The sequence below is a fragment of the Equus asinus genome, chromosome 5 (assembly GCF_041296235.1).
Source record: "Equus asinus isolate D_3611 breed Donkey chromosome 5, EquAss-T2T_v2, whole genome shotgun sequence".
In the NCBI taxonomy this organism is placed as follows: domain Eukaryota; kingdom Metazoa; phylum Chordata; class Mammalia; order Perissodactyla; family Equidae; genus Equus; species Equus asinus.
Window position 1 is genome coordinate 104038001 of NC_091794.1, and position 13421 is coordinate 104051421.

Below are 13421 nucleotides of genomic sequence, written 5' to 3' on the forward strand. Positions count from 1 at the left end.
CAACAAATTCACAATACAAATCGAATCCCCAATGTGGTCATGGCTCCAAATTACAATTTTCACCAAGCTACTATGTATGAATTTCAATACAAATGGAGCTTAACTTACCAAAAGGGACTAGTAATAATTTATACGACATGCCTAATGACATCAAATTGTTATGCTGGGTAAAAGACAAACCATAAAGTTAGATTTAATATTAGTGGCATTTCTTCGAGCTTAGCGTTACACACACAGAACTGGAGTAAGCATTTCCTGGTTCCCTGCCATCATCCTAAGATTAGTGCTAACCCAGTAAAACGTATTTGTTACCCTCCCTTGGGAAACTTCTAAAACTAAAAATGCAGTTTATTTTGGAGCATAGTTTTGTGGTCAAGACATTTTTAATCATTCAGGCATTATCTTGAGTAATTAACATCATTTTTTGGCTGGGCAGTTTTTCTACAAATAGTGTTCTTTTACCTCAAAAGTGGTGAAATAATAAACAAATTATTCTCAGGGTAAAGCCTTGTCTCCCAAGGCACCTTGGGTTATCTGTCATTAGATTTATTATAAGGGATTCGCAACAAATAAACTCAAAATTACTGCAAGAAACTCAGAATTTTCAAATTAACAAACACTGCTTGTAGCATTGAGAAAAACTGCAACATCCCTCAAACGTGCAAATGCCACAGCCTTTCTGACGGGAAAAATCCAGACATTTCCTAGGCACATTTGATTTTTAAGCTTTTCTATGTTTACGTGTGAACCAGATCTGATTCAATTTAAGACCATCTGATAAAAATGCTTTTCCTTACCACCAAAAAACTTCACTTGCTTTAAAAAGGATTGTCACACCACTGACTTCCTATAATAATGTGAGGAGCTTCCCAAGGCACCTGATCTAAATTCGACACAAACCCTGAATTTGCATGCAACTCTCCCGGAAACAATAACAGGTGTTATCTTCACAGCTATCTTACTGAGACATTTTTTATTCTGCAATTTTTAAACTGAGGGCTTCAGGGCCCAGAGGTTAAGTGCCCTGCCCAGAGTCACAAAGCTCAAGGTAGCACTGGACCCAGGCAATCCAAAGAACTATTTTTCATTGCTGCACCATCAGGCAGGAGACGGGGGTTCTAGCACTGCATCGACACCACTCTCAACATGAGGGCCCCCTGGGCAGGAGCAGTTCACCTCTGTCTTGACCACTGCACCTCTGTGAGCAGGGTGTTAATGCTCTGCTCGGTCTTCCAGGATTGTTGTGAGAACATGAAATGAACAGAATGAAAGCCTTTCAGAAAGTTCAAAGTGCTATACAAATGCGCCATGTGCTAAACATATTCAACTCTGAATACTCCAGGAACAGAGAGATTACTCTCGAAACTATAGAGAAGAATCTAACAGTCTTTTATTTGCAGCCACCTTGAAGTGTCTTTTATGGTGTCTATCTGGAAGCCTGTAAAGTAACAGACCAAAGTCTTGGCTGCAAAGCCAAACACCCTGAACGAGGCAATACAAAAAGTGGACTTGCCGGTTATTGTTGACAGCCAAGCAGTTTCAAAATACAGATGCAAACAGCAGTCTGTAGCCAAGGAAATACATTTTCCCTTCAATGAAAATAATCTTGATTTTAAAGAACACATTAAGATGATCATTTTAATTTCAAAATATCAAATCCTGAGAGAATAGAATGATTTCTTAAAAAATGTACAGAACTCTGATAAACAAAGAACCAGAATTCTTTCTTACCTCCCACATGTATACATTATTCTTAACCTGAGATCTCTTTTTCTTATCACCAACAAATGGCCCAAACTTTTTGCCTTTTAAAATTGGTTTAGTGGCCCAGACACCTAGAAAATAAAACCAATATTTTTGTTTTGTGGTTATTTTAAAAATTGAAGCATTAAAATCAATTCAGTTTCACAAAAGTTAAAAGGCTAGACAGCCTAAAAGCAAGAAAATGTTAAATCTACTGAGATCGTGACATCAAATTAAATCAAATCTTCAACAGAGATTTTTATTTTTCTTCTTTACATTGCTCTGCATTTTCCAAATAGCCTGCACAGAATCTATATTGTTTTATAAATAGGAAAGAATTTTGTATACTTGTTTTTAATTTCTACATGTGAAATTACCCAGACAGTACAATCACAAACACACAGAGAACAGCACAATCACAACAACTAAAGAGAAAAAATATCATAATGTAGTGAACCTATAAACAATTTTTAAACTCCTCTTTCTACTTTTCTACAGATTCCAAATGGTTTGCAATGAACATGAGTTGCTTTCATAAAGGATTACAAATACAGTTTGATGAATATAGATTTTTGAAGTTTGTTTGCTCAAGGTGGAAAACCCTCTCCTCTCTAGCTAAATTTCCTGAAAACTTAGCTCCTGGAACAACGTACTTTTCAGAGTTTCAAACAGCCAAGATTCATACTGCTCTGTGGCATTCTCAAGGGTATTTCCATGTTCCCTGCCCTGACCATAAGGCACACAGACAAGATGAAGAAGCAGTGGGCAAAACGGCAGGAGGCCGCCCCGGAGTCAAGGGAACCAGCACCCAGCAGTGACTCTCACTGACAACAGCACTCTGGACAGGCTCCCTCACCTGCTGGCCTCAGTTTCCTCGTGTACAGGAGGAGGGTGGGGCTGAGACAGTCCTGTCCAGCTAAGATACACGAATTCTACTTTTCTGTAAGTCTGCTCTGAATCCCATTTCATAACACAGCTAATAATCAAATAGGGAAAGTACAAAATCAATCACTTTCATGCGACCAATACAATATAAATGCTCAACTAACATCATAACTTTTCAATGACATTTAGGAAAAGCATTTATCAGCTACTTATTCACATACATATATACATAAAACTGGAATATGAGAAATACATCTTAAAAAAAAGAAAACAGGATACAAACATGATACATTCCAAGACTGTATTTTGACTAAACTTTCATAATTTACTTCTTTAGGCTTCTGTCTAAAGATTAGGACACAAAAATAAGTCCAAAAACACAAAAGTTTGGCTTGTACTCAATGAGAAATCCCAGCCAGAAGCATTCAGGCACACTCAGGTTGTCACTCATTCAAGTACCTACTGAGGTCCATGAAGCATCAGGTACTAGAGACATAAAGATAAGTGCAGGTACTCACAATCAATGAAAGGGACAGACGTGAAAACAAGTACAAAATAATGAAATAAACATCATAGTAAAATCATGCTCAAGTCACAGTGAAATCAGAGGAGGGAGTGAGACACTCTGTGGGAAGAAGAGGCTCAGGGAGACACAGAGGAAGGGGGACACTCAGGCTGGGTCACAAAAGATGGGGGGAGGGGGTATTTGTGTGTGTTTCCAGTTTAATTTTTTTTTTCTTTTTTTTTGAGGAAGATTAGCCCTGAGCTAATATCTGCTGCCAATCCTCCTCTTTTTGCTGAGGAGGACTGGCCCTGAGCTAACATCCATGCCCATCTTCCTCTACTTTATATGTGGGACGCCTACCCCAGCATGGCTTGCCAAGTGGTGCCATGTCCGTACCTGGGATCCGAACTGGCAAACCCCAGGCCGCTGGAGAAGAATGTGCGAATGTAACTGCTGCGCCACCGAGCTGACCTCTCTAGTTTAAATTTTGTAATCTACCTTCACTTTGGAAAATGTATAAACACTACATAATCTTCCAAGTCAAAATGTAAATCTGTTGCTTTTATGGTGAGCTCCCAACCTTAACTGTGGCAAAGGGAGCCTCGCCACAGCCTGCACCCCCTTCCCCGTCTCCTCTGCGACCCTTATACTCACCGATCCGAGCCTTGTCAACAGCAGATGGGAAAAGCCTCACTTCCTCTGGAAGGCCTCGAAGTACATGGTCAGGTACCTCGGCGAGGGTCTCAGCGGCTGCTACAGGCTCAGGAGCGTTCTGCAAGTCAAGAAGCAGAAGGATCACAGCAAAAGGAAGAAAGCCCAGTTAGTGTTTTGGTGTTTTTCTGGTCCAATAAGCAAATATGCAAAAATGTAACTGAAACTCGAAACTGGCAAGCCAGACCAAGGCGATGATGGCAAGCATTTCAGGAGTTGCTCTGACACTTGTCTGTGAATCTCCAAAGGAAACCATGCAACCTTCAAACATGTCTGTGTTCATCTATTTTGTCCCAGCCACCTGCAGCCATTTTCAAAATATGTAAATCTCTGGCACCATACTGCTTTAAACTCCTGCAGAATCTGGCAGCAAAGCACAGCTTAAGCTTACTTTTTAAGTCAAAAGCTACCATTTCGAACATTTAAAAACAAAAAATCAACGCTCTCTATTTAAATAAAGACTTCCAGCCGGCACACACCATAACGGCCGAGCTGGGCTATCAGACCCACCGAGCCAAGTTTTCACCCCCCAGCAACCACACCCCTTCACAGGGGCTTGCACATTCCGACCGAGAACACGACAGCTTACTCGGGGCCCTCAACAGAAGTACGGCCTTCCAGGAAACAGGAATTTACCACTGGATACCAAGTCACTAAAGAGCAGAGTCACCACAATATCACAAACTCTCTAACAAACAGAGAATTTTATATAATTACTGACCAAAGTTTATGCTAAAATTCATCATAATGTTAAGAAATAAGATTACTATTCAATATGCATGTAAGGGAATACAAGGGGAGATTTGAGCCAACTGGTAGAACAAGACTTAGTTTAAAAATAACTTTCAAAGCAAAGGAAACCCAAGTGTCTATTAACTGGTACCACATATGCCCTAAAGAACTGCTGTGCATTTCATGACACCGCAAAGAATGATGGGTTTTGTAGTCTGAGTGTTTTTTATTTCACCACAAAACAAAACATTTCTCAAGGATTTTCAAAGAAACTAATATAGGCAAAAAGCAAACTCCAAGCTAAAAAGATCAATTTTCCCAAAACAATGAAGCTCTTGTAGTCTTTTAAGAATGTTTTATGCCAAGAAAATAATTTGTGCCAATAAAACAATTGCCAAATTTGCGTAATCCCAGCATTTCAATCTTTTTACAATATCAATAGGCCGCTTTGAGAGAAATAAATCTCACAGCCACGAACAAGATATTATGAAGCCGGCCTGCCTGGAGCCAGAATGGGCAAAAGTGAGCATCTACTCGGGTTCATTCTTGGGCAGGGCAAAGCTGACAGTGCACAGACTTCAGAAGCACAAATGCTTCCATCCTGCTGGATTTACTTCTTGGTCCCGACAGTATCACCAAGCACAAGTTAAATGCCTTCCAAAACATGGGAATATCAAAATTGCCCCAGAAAATGGTCTTACGGTATTTCTAATTAGCTGAAGTGTGAAGAAATCTAGCCCACAAATTTCTCACTTCTAAATATAGTGTCCTTGTTTTTAAAATGTTAATCTATAAGGTGGATTTTTGCAAACATGAATAAATTTTTCCCAAAGAGGGAAAAGGTATTAAATTGGTAGTTGGTATCCTAGGCTACATAATAATACTTTTCTAACAGGATAAATTAAGCAGTCTTAACAAGTAACAGCCAGAGTTGTGAGTCCAACAGCACGTGGCCATTTCGCACAAGAGAAGTTTTTCTTTCCCTTTCTCAGATGGGACCCTAGGCAAAGATTTAAAATGATTTGACACCACTTAACCTCCCCAGGAGCTTTGAAAACAGAGTGTCAGCTAACCTAAACTGACACGTCCAGGCCCTATTATATTAATACTAACCAACCTCTGGGGCCTCCTCGGGCAAGGCCCTGTGCGAACTGTCTGACGCCCATGACAGAGTTTACTCCAAACAGCCAAGAGGCAGGGACCATCAGTGCCTCCTCCCAGCCCCCCTACTCCCTACAGACACACAGAGGAGGAAACTGAGGCTTAGGGAAGTCATCTGAGTTAGAGCCCAAGTTCGTAACCAGGTGGTGTTTCCAGTTAAGATTCTGCTGGATCAGGTCTAACGAGCTAGTGTAAAAGCTGGAACTCTAGTTGACAACACTGTACTACAGAATCGAAATTGGCTGAAAGAGTAGAATTTACACGTTCTCACCAAAGGAAAAAAGAGAAAAAGATAAATAATGAGAGGTGATAGATGTGCTTATTAACTAGACAGTGGGAATCCTTTCATAATGTATATGTATATCAAATCACCATGATGTACGTTTTAAATATCTCACAATTTTGTCACTTATAGTTCAATAAAGCTAAAAAAACAAAAACGATTCTGCTGAAATACAATCTAAGAACCTCTGCCCTAAAACCTCCAAACTTAAATGGAAATGTCGGCAGGAGATGGCACCTAAGATAGGAATGGTCATCCAACAGGAAATTTGTCACTTGAGTGTAAGTTGGAGACGATGTGTATTAAAATTCCTGAAACACCTGTGACTATAAAGGACCTCAGCAGAGCTGTCACAGGAAAAAGAAATAAGGAAAATTCCTATGCGTTTATTTATCTGCTTTCAGCTACCCCATTATTTTTAATTTGCGCTCATTCACCTAGTAGAGAAAAGCTTACTTTCTGTTTATTTCAGTGTCCTTCACACTATAACGGGACTCAACTAAATAGGAGGACCTCAGTCCACACCAAGCCATCCGGACACTGGCCGGCTGCAAGGCCTTCCTCGCGCCTCTCCAGCTGCTGGAATCTCCAGGGCAGTGGCTGTGGCTGGAAACTGACTGGAACATCTTTAGAAAATCAGTGACTCGCGAAGTAAAAGGCGGTGAGATGATTTGCCTGCATAGAACCACCCTCTCGCCTTCCTTATTTTTCCCTCATAGGTCTTATCACAATTTTAAGTAATTATCTGTATAATTACATGTTTAATGTACCTGCCGTTAGACTGCAATAAAGACAAGCTGGCATCTTATTCAATGTTGCATTCCCAGTGCTTAGCAGTAGACATGAAATGTTTGGTGTCACTTAAATACTTGAATGAATAAATGATTCTTGTACACTAACAAATCTTTTTCAGAAAAAGGAGGGATAGTAACAAATAAAATAGCAGGGTCATCTATCAGAAACTATTTTCTCCATGTGTGCCTGAATTTCTTGAATCCGAAGTAGGTAGTCTTCTGGGTCAATATAAGAATCCTCTTCTAGAAAATATGACTTGCTCTCAATTCCAAGCAATCAATTTACAAGTAAATCTTTGAAACAAAAAAACATTTAAAAGAAAATTTCTCTCCCCTACACACTCATAAACTAGAATCTCTTTTTTATGTATATCCTGATAGTATTAGATGCATTTGATGTAATATCATATTCCAAACAGGGTCATCTTGGTTCTCATGCTGAAGAATCACAACTTGACCCTGGGAATATTTCCCAGACTGATTTTGTCAAAAGTAATTGCAACATCTACCCAATTTATTAAAATATTTCTGCATCCTACCACGGGCCAGGTAACGTTTTAGGCATCACACTGGCCTTAAATGCATCACTCTAGTGAGGAAGGCAAAGTCAAGCAAAGATATACAAAGCCTGGTAGTTACTGATGCTCTGAAGAAAAATCAAGGACAAGAAGGGGACTCAGTGATGGAGAAGCGGCAGGGTGCTACTGTGACTGCATCCTCAGGGAGGCCCTCTCTACAAGGAAAAGAATTTTGTAATGATATGGAGGAACACACACCAGGAAAGGGAAGCAGAGGGACCGAATCCTGACTTGGAGATAAGCTTGGTGTGCTCAGAGAACAGACGAGTAGAAAGAGCAATGTATCTGGAGCAGAGAAGGTGAGAGAAAAGCAGCTAGCAGTGAGGTGGGAGAGGCAGGCTGGGGCAATGCCTTAGGAGAAATGCATCACCATCTGCTGGACCACACAGAGCAAGAGAAGCAGAAGGGAGCCAACCAGGGAGCAGATCGCAAGCTCCAGGAGGGAGCCCTCACGGCTCCTTCTCCCAGCACCCCAGTCCTGCTGGCCCTGAATGAAGGCACATTCCCATTTTAAGGGTTTCTAACCCTGATCACTGAGATAAGTATGGAGGAAGTTACACAGACATCTCTACTTTCCTGTTACATAATAGGAAATATAAGGACGCGTTATTTCACTCCTTAATGAAGTACAGTCTCCAAACATGTATCAATGAACTGATCTGGAACAGTATGTATTAAATATAATGTATTAAATTTAAGTTAACGTATAAATTACTTAGTTATTAACTGCCAATTGATCTCATTAATTCGATGTCTCCAACTTCCTACCTCAAATTAAAAGAAAGTCAATACACCCTCCCTTCCCCAATTAATGGCCACAGGCATCTCTCCCTCATTCAGTCTGTCATTCAATGATTAACAAACACTTCCTGAGTGCCTGCTCAATCATTAACAAACACTTCCTGAGTGCCTGCTCAATCATTAACAAACACTTCCTGAGTGCCTGCTCAGCATCGGTACTGTGCTGAGCCATGAAGATACAATAGTTAACAAAGCTGATTGAGGCCCCTTCCTCACAAAGCTCACTGGCTAGCGGATCTGCTCTTCTCCCTTTCTAACACAAGGAACCTTAAAGATATTTTCATTCTCCAGTTTTGACCCTGCTGCAGAGCCTGTTAAAGGTCCTTCTTCTGCCTTCCCCTAACACCTGTCTTTGGCCCAGGATGACCTTCCCATGATGTTTGAGGGGGAACATAGGGAGTCTGACATTGACTGCTGCCTCTGGCCCAAGATCTATGCTAAGCCCTTTCCGTGCATCACCTCACGGCGTCATCACAACAATAAGCCCGGCTAACACAGACAGAGTATTCAGGACACTATGCAGACACTAGTCCAAGCACTTTCTACATCTTGCCTCATTTAATCTTCACACTACCACTCTGGCTGTGGGTAACTTCATGATCCTCATTTCACAGATGAAACTGAAGCCTTCCCAGTGCCACAGCTAGTAAGTGGCAGAGCTAGGACTCAAAGCCAGCGAGGCTTTGGCGTCCAAACTCAAATAATACGCTGCAGAGGAGCCCTGTCAAGTAACTTTCCCAAGCTACATGGCTTCAAAGTGGTGGAGCCAAGATAAACACCAGACGTCCAGAGTCCCCATCTTAACCTCTAACCCAGTGGGGTCTCGCACTCTAGTCCAGGGACGCCCAGGAAGTCCTTTTCAAGGGTCCACGAGGTCAGAGTTATTGTTCTAACAATACTCAGATGTCATCTGCCTTTTCTCTTACATATGTAAAGGAGAGTTTTCGGGAGGCTATGACATGCAACGATGTCATCATTTTGCCAGCTAATGGACTGTGTGATTGTTTAATCTTGTGTTTGAAAACTTTTTGACTTATGAGTAAGGCCTGCAGTCTAATGAACTACTGTGCCAAGTCAATTTCTTGGTTTTGAGACTGTACTGGAGTTACATAAGATGTCACCACAGGGGAAAGCTGAGTGAAGAAGAGTACACTAGATTCTCTGTACTATTTTTGCAACTTCCCATAAATCTATATTTGTTTAAAAAGTTTAAACAATTTGTTTCAATTTCTAACTTGGTAAATATCCAAAGAATAATCCATACAAACCAACAGCCTGCAAACGGCTGTACTAAGTGAGACCGCCTCTGATCTTCCGGGGCCTCTGACCTCAGGACTGAGAAGCAGAGAACAGGAGCGATGACGAGAGTGTGGAGGTCAGAGAGGAAAGTGAGGGAGGAGGCTGGGTCCACACATCTGTGCCCTACCTCCCCCGCTTCTTCGGTACAACTGGAGGGGGTGCTCCTCCAAAACAGGCACGAGGGATTCTTTTTATTTTCAGGGCCTCACCACTGATCACCAGAAGAGAACAAGCAAAATATACTAGAATAAACTGGGATACGTAGCTTCAAAATATTAAAGACAACACCTAATCGTCAGTGCCAGTTAGGGCTCCCGCACGGATGAGAAAGAAAAGCAGAAGTTGCCATCATTTGCTTCTAAGCCCCAGGATGGGGGGTGGGGGGGCGGTGCTGAGACCCCATCAAGGCAAGAAGATTACCTAAAGGAGCCAATTTGCATCTGTGTTCTAGGCTCTGCCCTACCCAGAGGAAGCCTGTCCCGCGGTGGTCCTTCCTAGCAGGATCTCCCCTCCAAGGCCCTGTTACCAGACTCTCCGCAGCTCACAGCACTCCGCATTTCGTAAGCACTTACCGGCTGGCTTGTTTAATGGCCTCTCCACTAGAAGCAGGATTAGATCACAGACACACAGGGCAGGTTCTGTTTCCCTCACCACCGCACCCAGTGCCTGGCACAGGATGCCTAACTCAGAGCAGCGGTCGCTGTGAACAAACAAGCAAGTGTCTGGCAGTCAAGTGCCAAGAGGTCTGGGCGCACAGAGACAGCTGTAAGCGTACAGACTCAACCGCTAACGGATTCAATGGGAGGGGATGAGACCGCAGAGCAGAGAACGACAGAAGAGCAAGGACAAAGCCCTCAGGAGAAGAAGCAGAAGAACAGGAACAGCAGAGAAGGCCTGGAAGAAGTCATCACAGAGGCACATGGGGCCCCAAGAGCATGGTCTCAGAAAGGCCGAGAAAAGGTTCAAGGAATGGAGAGAGGTCAACAGAGTCAAATGCTGCTGGGGAGCCTTCAAAATCTGTTGTGTCTGATCCCTTTCTCCAGTTGCCATTGCCACCATCATCCTTTAAATCTGAAATAACACAGCAATTTCCACCCGTCCTGCAAATGTCCCACGAGCGTCCCATGTGCCAGCACTGTACTACTCCAGGAAAGCGGCAGTGAAGAGGTGAGGGGTCCTGCCCGCCTGCAGCCCGCCGGTTAACACAGGAGACTGATGGGGTACTCCCCTTCAGTGAAGTAAAGAGTGTGACAGACAGAGACAAGGGGGGGATACTGCTTGAGTTAGGGTAGCTGCTGGGGAGGGCATCTCAGAGAAGACGACGCAGAGACTTGGACTTGAAGGATGGGAATGAGCTGTGTGCTCCAGACTGAGCCCTCTAGAGGAACATCCCAAGGAGACAAAGGGCCTGGCAGGTCAGGAACAAAAAGAGGCCACTGTAGCAGGGGCAGAAGGAGCCAGGGAGAAAGCTGAGGCGGCCGCCGCCAGGACCTGTAGAACCTGGAAGTGCTGCCAGCGTGAGGAGACTGAATGGCACTTCGAGAGCGGGGGGACACCACTAGAAGGTTTGGGGCAGGACAATGACAAGATGTGACAGGAAGGTTTTCTGGCATCCAGTCTATTCTATGTTCAACTTCTCCAAACCCTCTGCCTTCCTGATTAATCGTCCTATTTATAGGCTGAAGCATCTGCCTCAAAAATCTTTTTAAAAACTTTCTAAATAAAACCAAGCAGTTCCTCTACTGGTTTTAGAGACTTTAAGGTTCAAGAGAAGCAAAGTAAATGAGGTACCTGAGAGCTCTCTCCACCTGCCACACCCTTCCTTGTCTGGAAGAGGCTGACACAGGGTGGGAAGGGGCGGGCTGAGCGGAAGAAGGAGCATTCCGGTGCCTCCTTCCCACGGAGTCTGCTACTGGCGAGGCAGGGCTGCCACTTCTCAAACCATCTTCGTCCAAAGCAGCAAACTGTAGGGGCTACAACCTTTCAGGTCAGACGGAGTCTGTTTGGTCCACCCACAGCTTTATTTAAAAAAAAAATTTCTACTGGAAGAAATCTCAGAAAAATCCCCACTTTACTCTGCGAGTTCCTCCCTGGCCACACAGGCCCCACCGCTGGCCTCTTCCCTCACCAGACCAGGTCCTCTCACTCCGCATCTCTCGCAATTCAGGCTTTCAGCTGATAACGACCCCAAGCCACCAGTCCTTCTGGCCCCAGTTCTTCTGACTAGTCAATATCTTCTACATCCTTCTAGGTCAAGTTCACATTCCAGTTCATCCACAAAGACATTCCAAACAAGTCATGAAGACTGTCCACTTTTCCGATTTCAATCTTATGTTGCACACGTATAGTACTCAAGGCACATGGAGATGGCTCGATGGGAGAGAGACACTGTCAGGGAGGAAACCACTTGGGAGCCTTCCGGAATAGTCCAAACAGGGTGTGTTTGGGTCCGAATTCAAACACTAACAATGATTACGAGGTATTTTATAGGGCAGAATCAAGACTTAATCACTGGCTGAAAATAATGATAACGATGATGATGATGATACTTCCACAGTGTTTCCTATACTCCAGGCACTAGACTAAGGGCTTCACGTTTATTAACTCGGTTACTCTTGACCACAGCTGCATGGGGTGGGCCCCACTACTACCCCTATCTAACGGGTAAGAAAGCAAATAGCAAGAAGTCAAGTGACCTGCCCAAGGTCACACAGCTGGAGTGGCAAAGTCAGGAGTGAAGGTGGAATGTGAGTCAAAAGACAGCAAAGGTGAGACAGAGCTAAACAATCCTACAACCTTCTTCTCTACTGAAGCGTTAATATCAGAATAACAAAAACCTAAGCCTTCTTGCCACACTTCCTGCCACAGTTATACAACGAAATGCTATTCAAGTTGCTGAACTTTTTTTCAAATTTCAGAAATAATCAAATATTTTCATTCAGAAAAACAATGCTCCAGATTTTATAAAAATAGCTAATTTATCTGGTAGAATACATGATTCAAAATGAGATTAAAGTGCCACTGTTATTCAACAGGTTAATTTCCTAAATGATACATTCATTAACTGAGGTTTAAGTTATGAGAGACAGGAATTACCTCACTTAGAAGACTTCTTTTAAAATGTCTGAAAAATCAGATTTATAAATTATCTATAAAAATGTAATTCTATATCAGTAATGTGCTAAAACAGCAAAAGTGTTTTTTACTTTAACACCATATATATATTGAAGATTAGAAAAAAAGGGGGGGCTGGGATAACTAAAATGAAAGATAGAAAGCCATCCCAGGGTTTCACCAAATCTTTAGAAATACAACTATGAACATATTTATCCAGATGGTACAATGTTCTCCCACAAAATATCTTCTGTAAAAGGAATAAACTACTGCCACACACAACAGCACGGATGAATCTCAAAGACACTGTGCCGACCAAAAGGAGACAGGCACAAAAGAGCACGCACTATATGATTCTGTCCACAAGAAAGGAGGCAAACCAACCCACAGGGACAGAAAGCCAATCAGTGGTTGCCTGGAATAGGGGCTGGGGGGAGGACTGAGTGCAGAGCAGCAAGTAGGAGCTTTGTGGGGAGGTGCAAATGTCCATATCTTGACAGCAGCGGTAGTTACAGAAGTGTACATATTTGTCAAAACTCAACACTCTGTACTTCAAATGAGTACATTTTACTGCACAGAAATTATAACTCAAAGTTTATTTTTAAAGTAAAATAAGTAACTAAACCCTACACTCTCCTCTTTAAATGATGTTAAAATGGAACTTTAATGCCCCAAGAAAATAAAGGACAAAAATACAGATGCTTTGGAAAAAAATTTTTAATCAGTGTTTTTTCTTAACCCAACTAAAGCATTCATCTGCTCCAAACCCTCCAATGGTTTCCCATCTCCCTGGGCAAAATCGACTCTGGTCCTTG

At 42.6% G+C, this 13421-nt stretch overlaps 1 protein-coding gene across 9 annotated transcripts in view; it reads right to left on the reverse strand.

The window, feature by feature from the left end:
* The window catches only part of PRDM2 (PR/SET domain 2), a 127588-nt gene that overhangs the window by 94128 nt on the left and 20039 nt on the right, over nt 1–13421 (reverse strand). For 4 of the 9 annotated variants that reach the window (XM_044769726.2, XM_044769722.2, XM_070511018.1 and 1 more), the window contains 2 exons: nt 3788–3905; nt 1732–1835 (listed from right to left, as the gene is read on the reverse strand). In XM_044769726.2, coding sequence (XP_044625661.1) covers nt 1732–1740 — 9 coding nt within the window. In that variant the 5' untranslated portion in view covers nt 1741–1835; nt 3788–3905. Of the gene's footprint in view, nt 1–1731; nt 1836–3787; nt 3906–11283; nt 11466–13421 lie in introns of all 9 variants that reach the window. The other 5 variants (XM_070511016.1, XM_044769725.2, XM_044769719.2 and 2 more) reach the window with 3 other exon arrangements.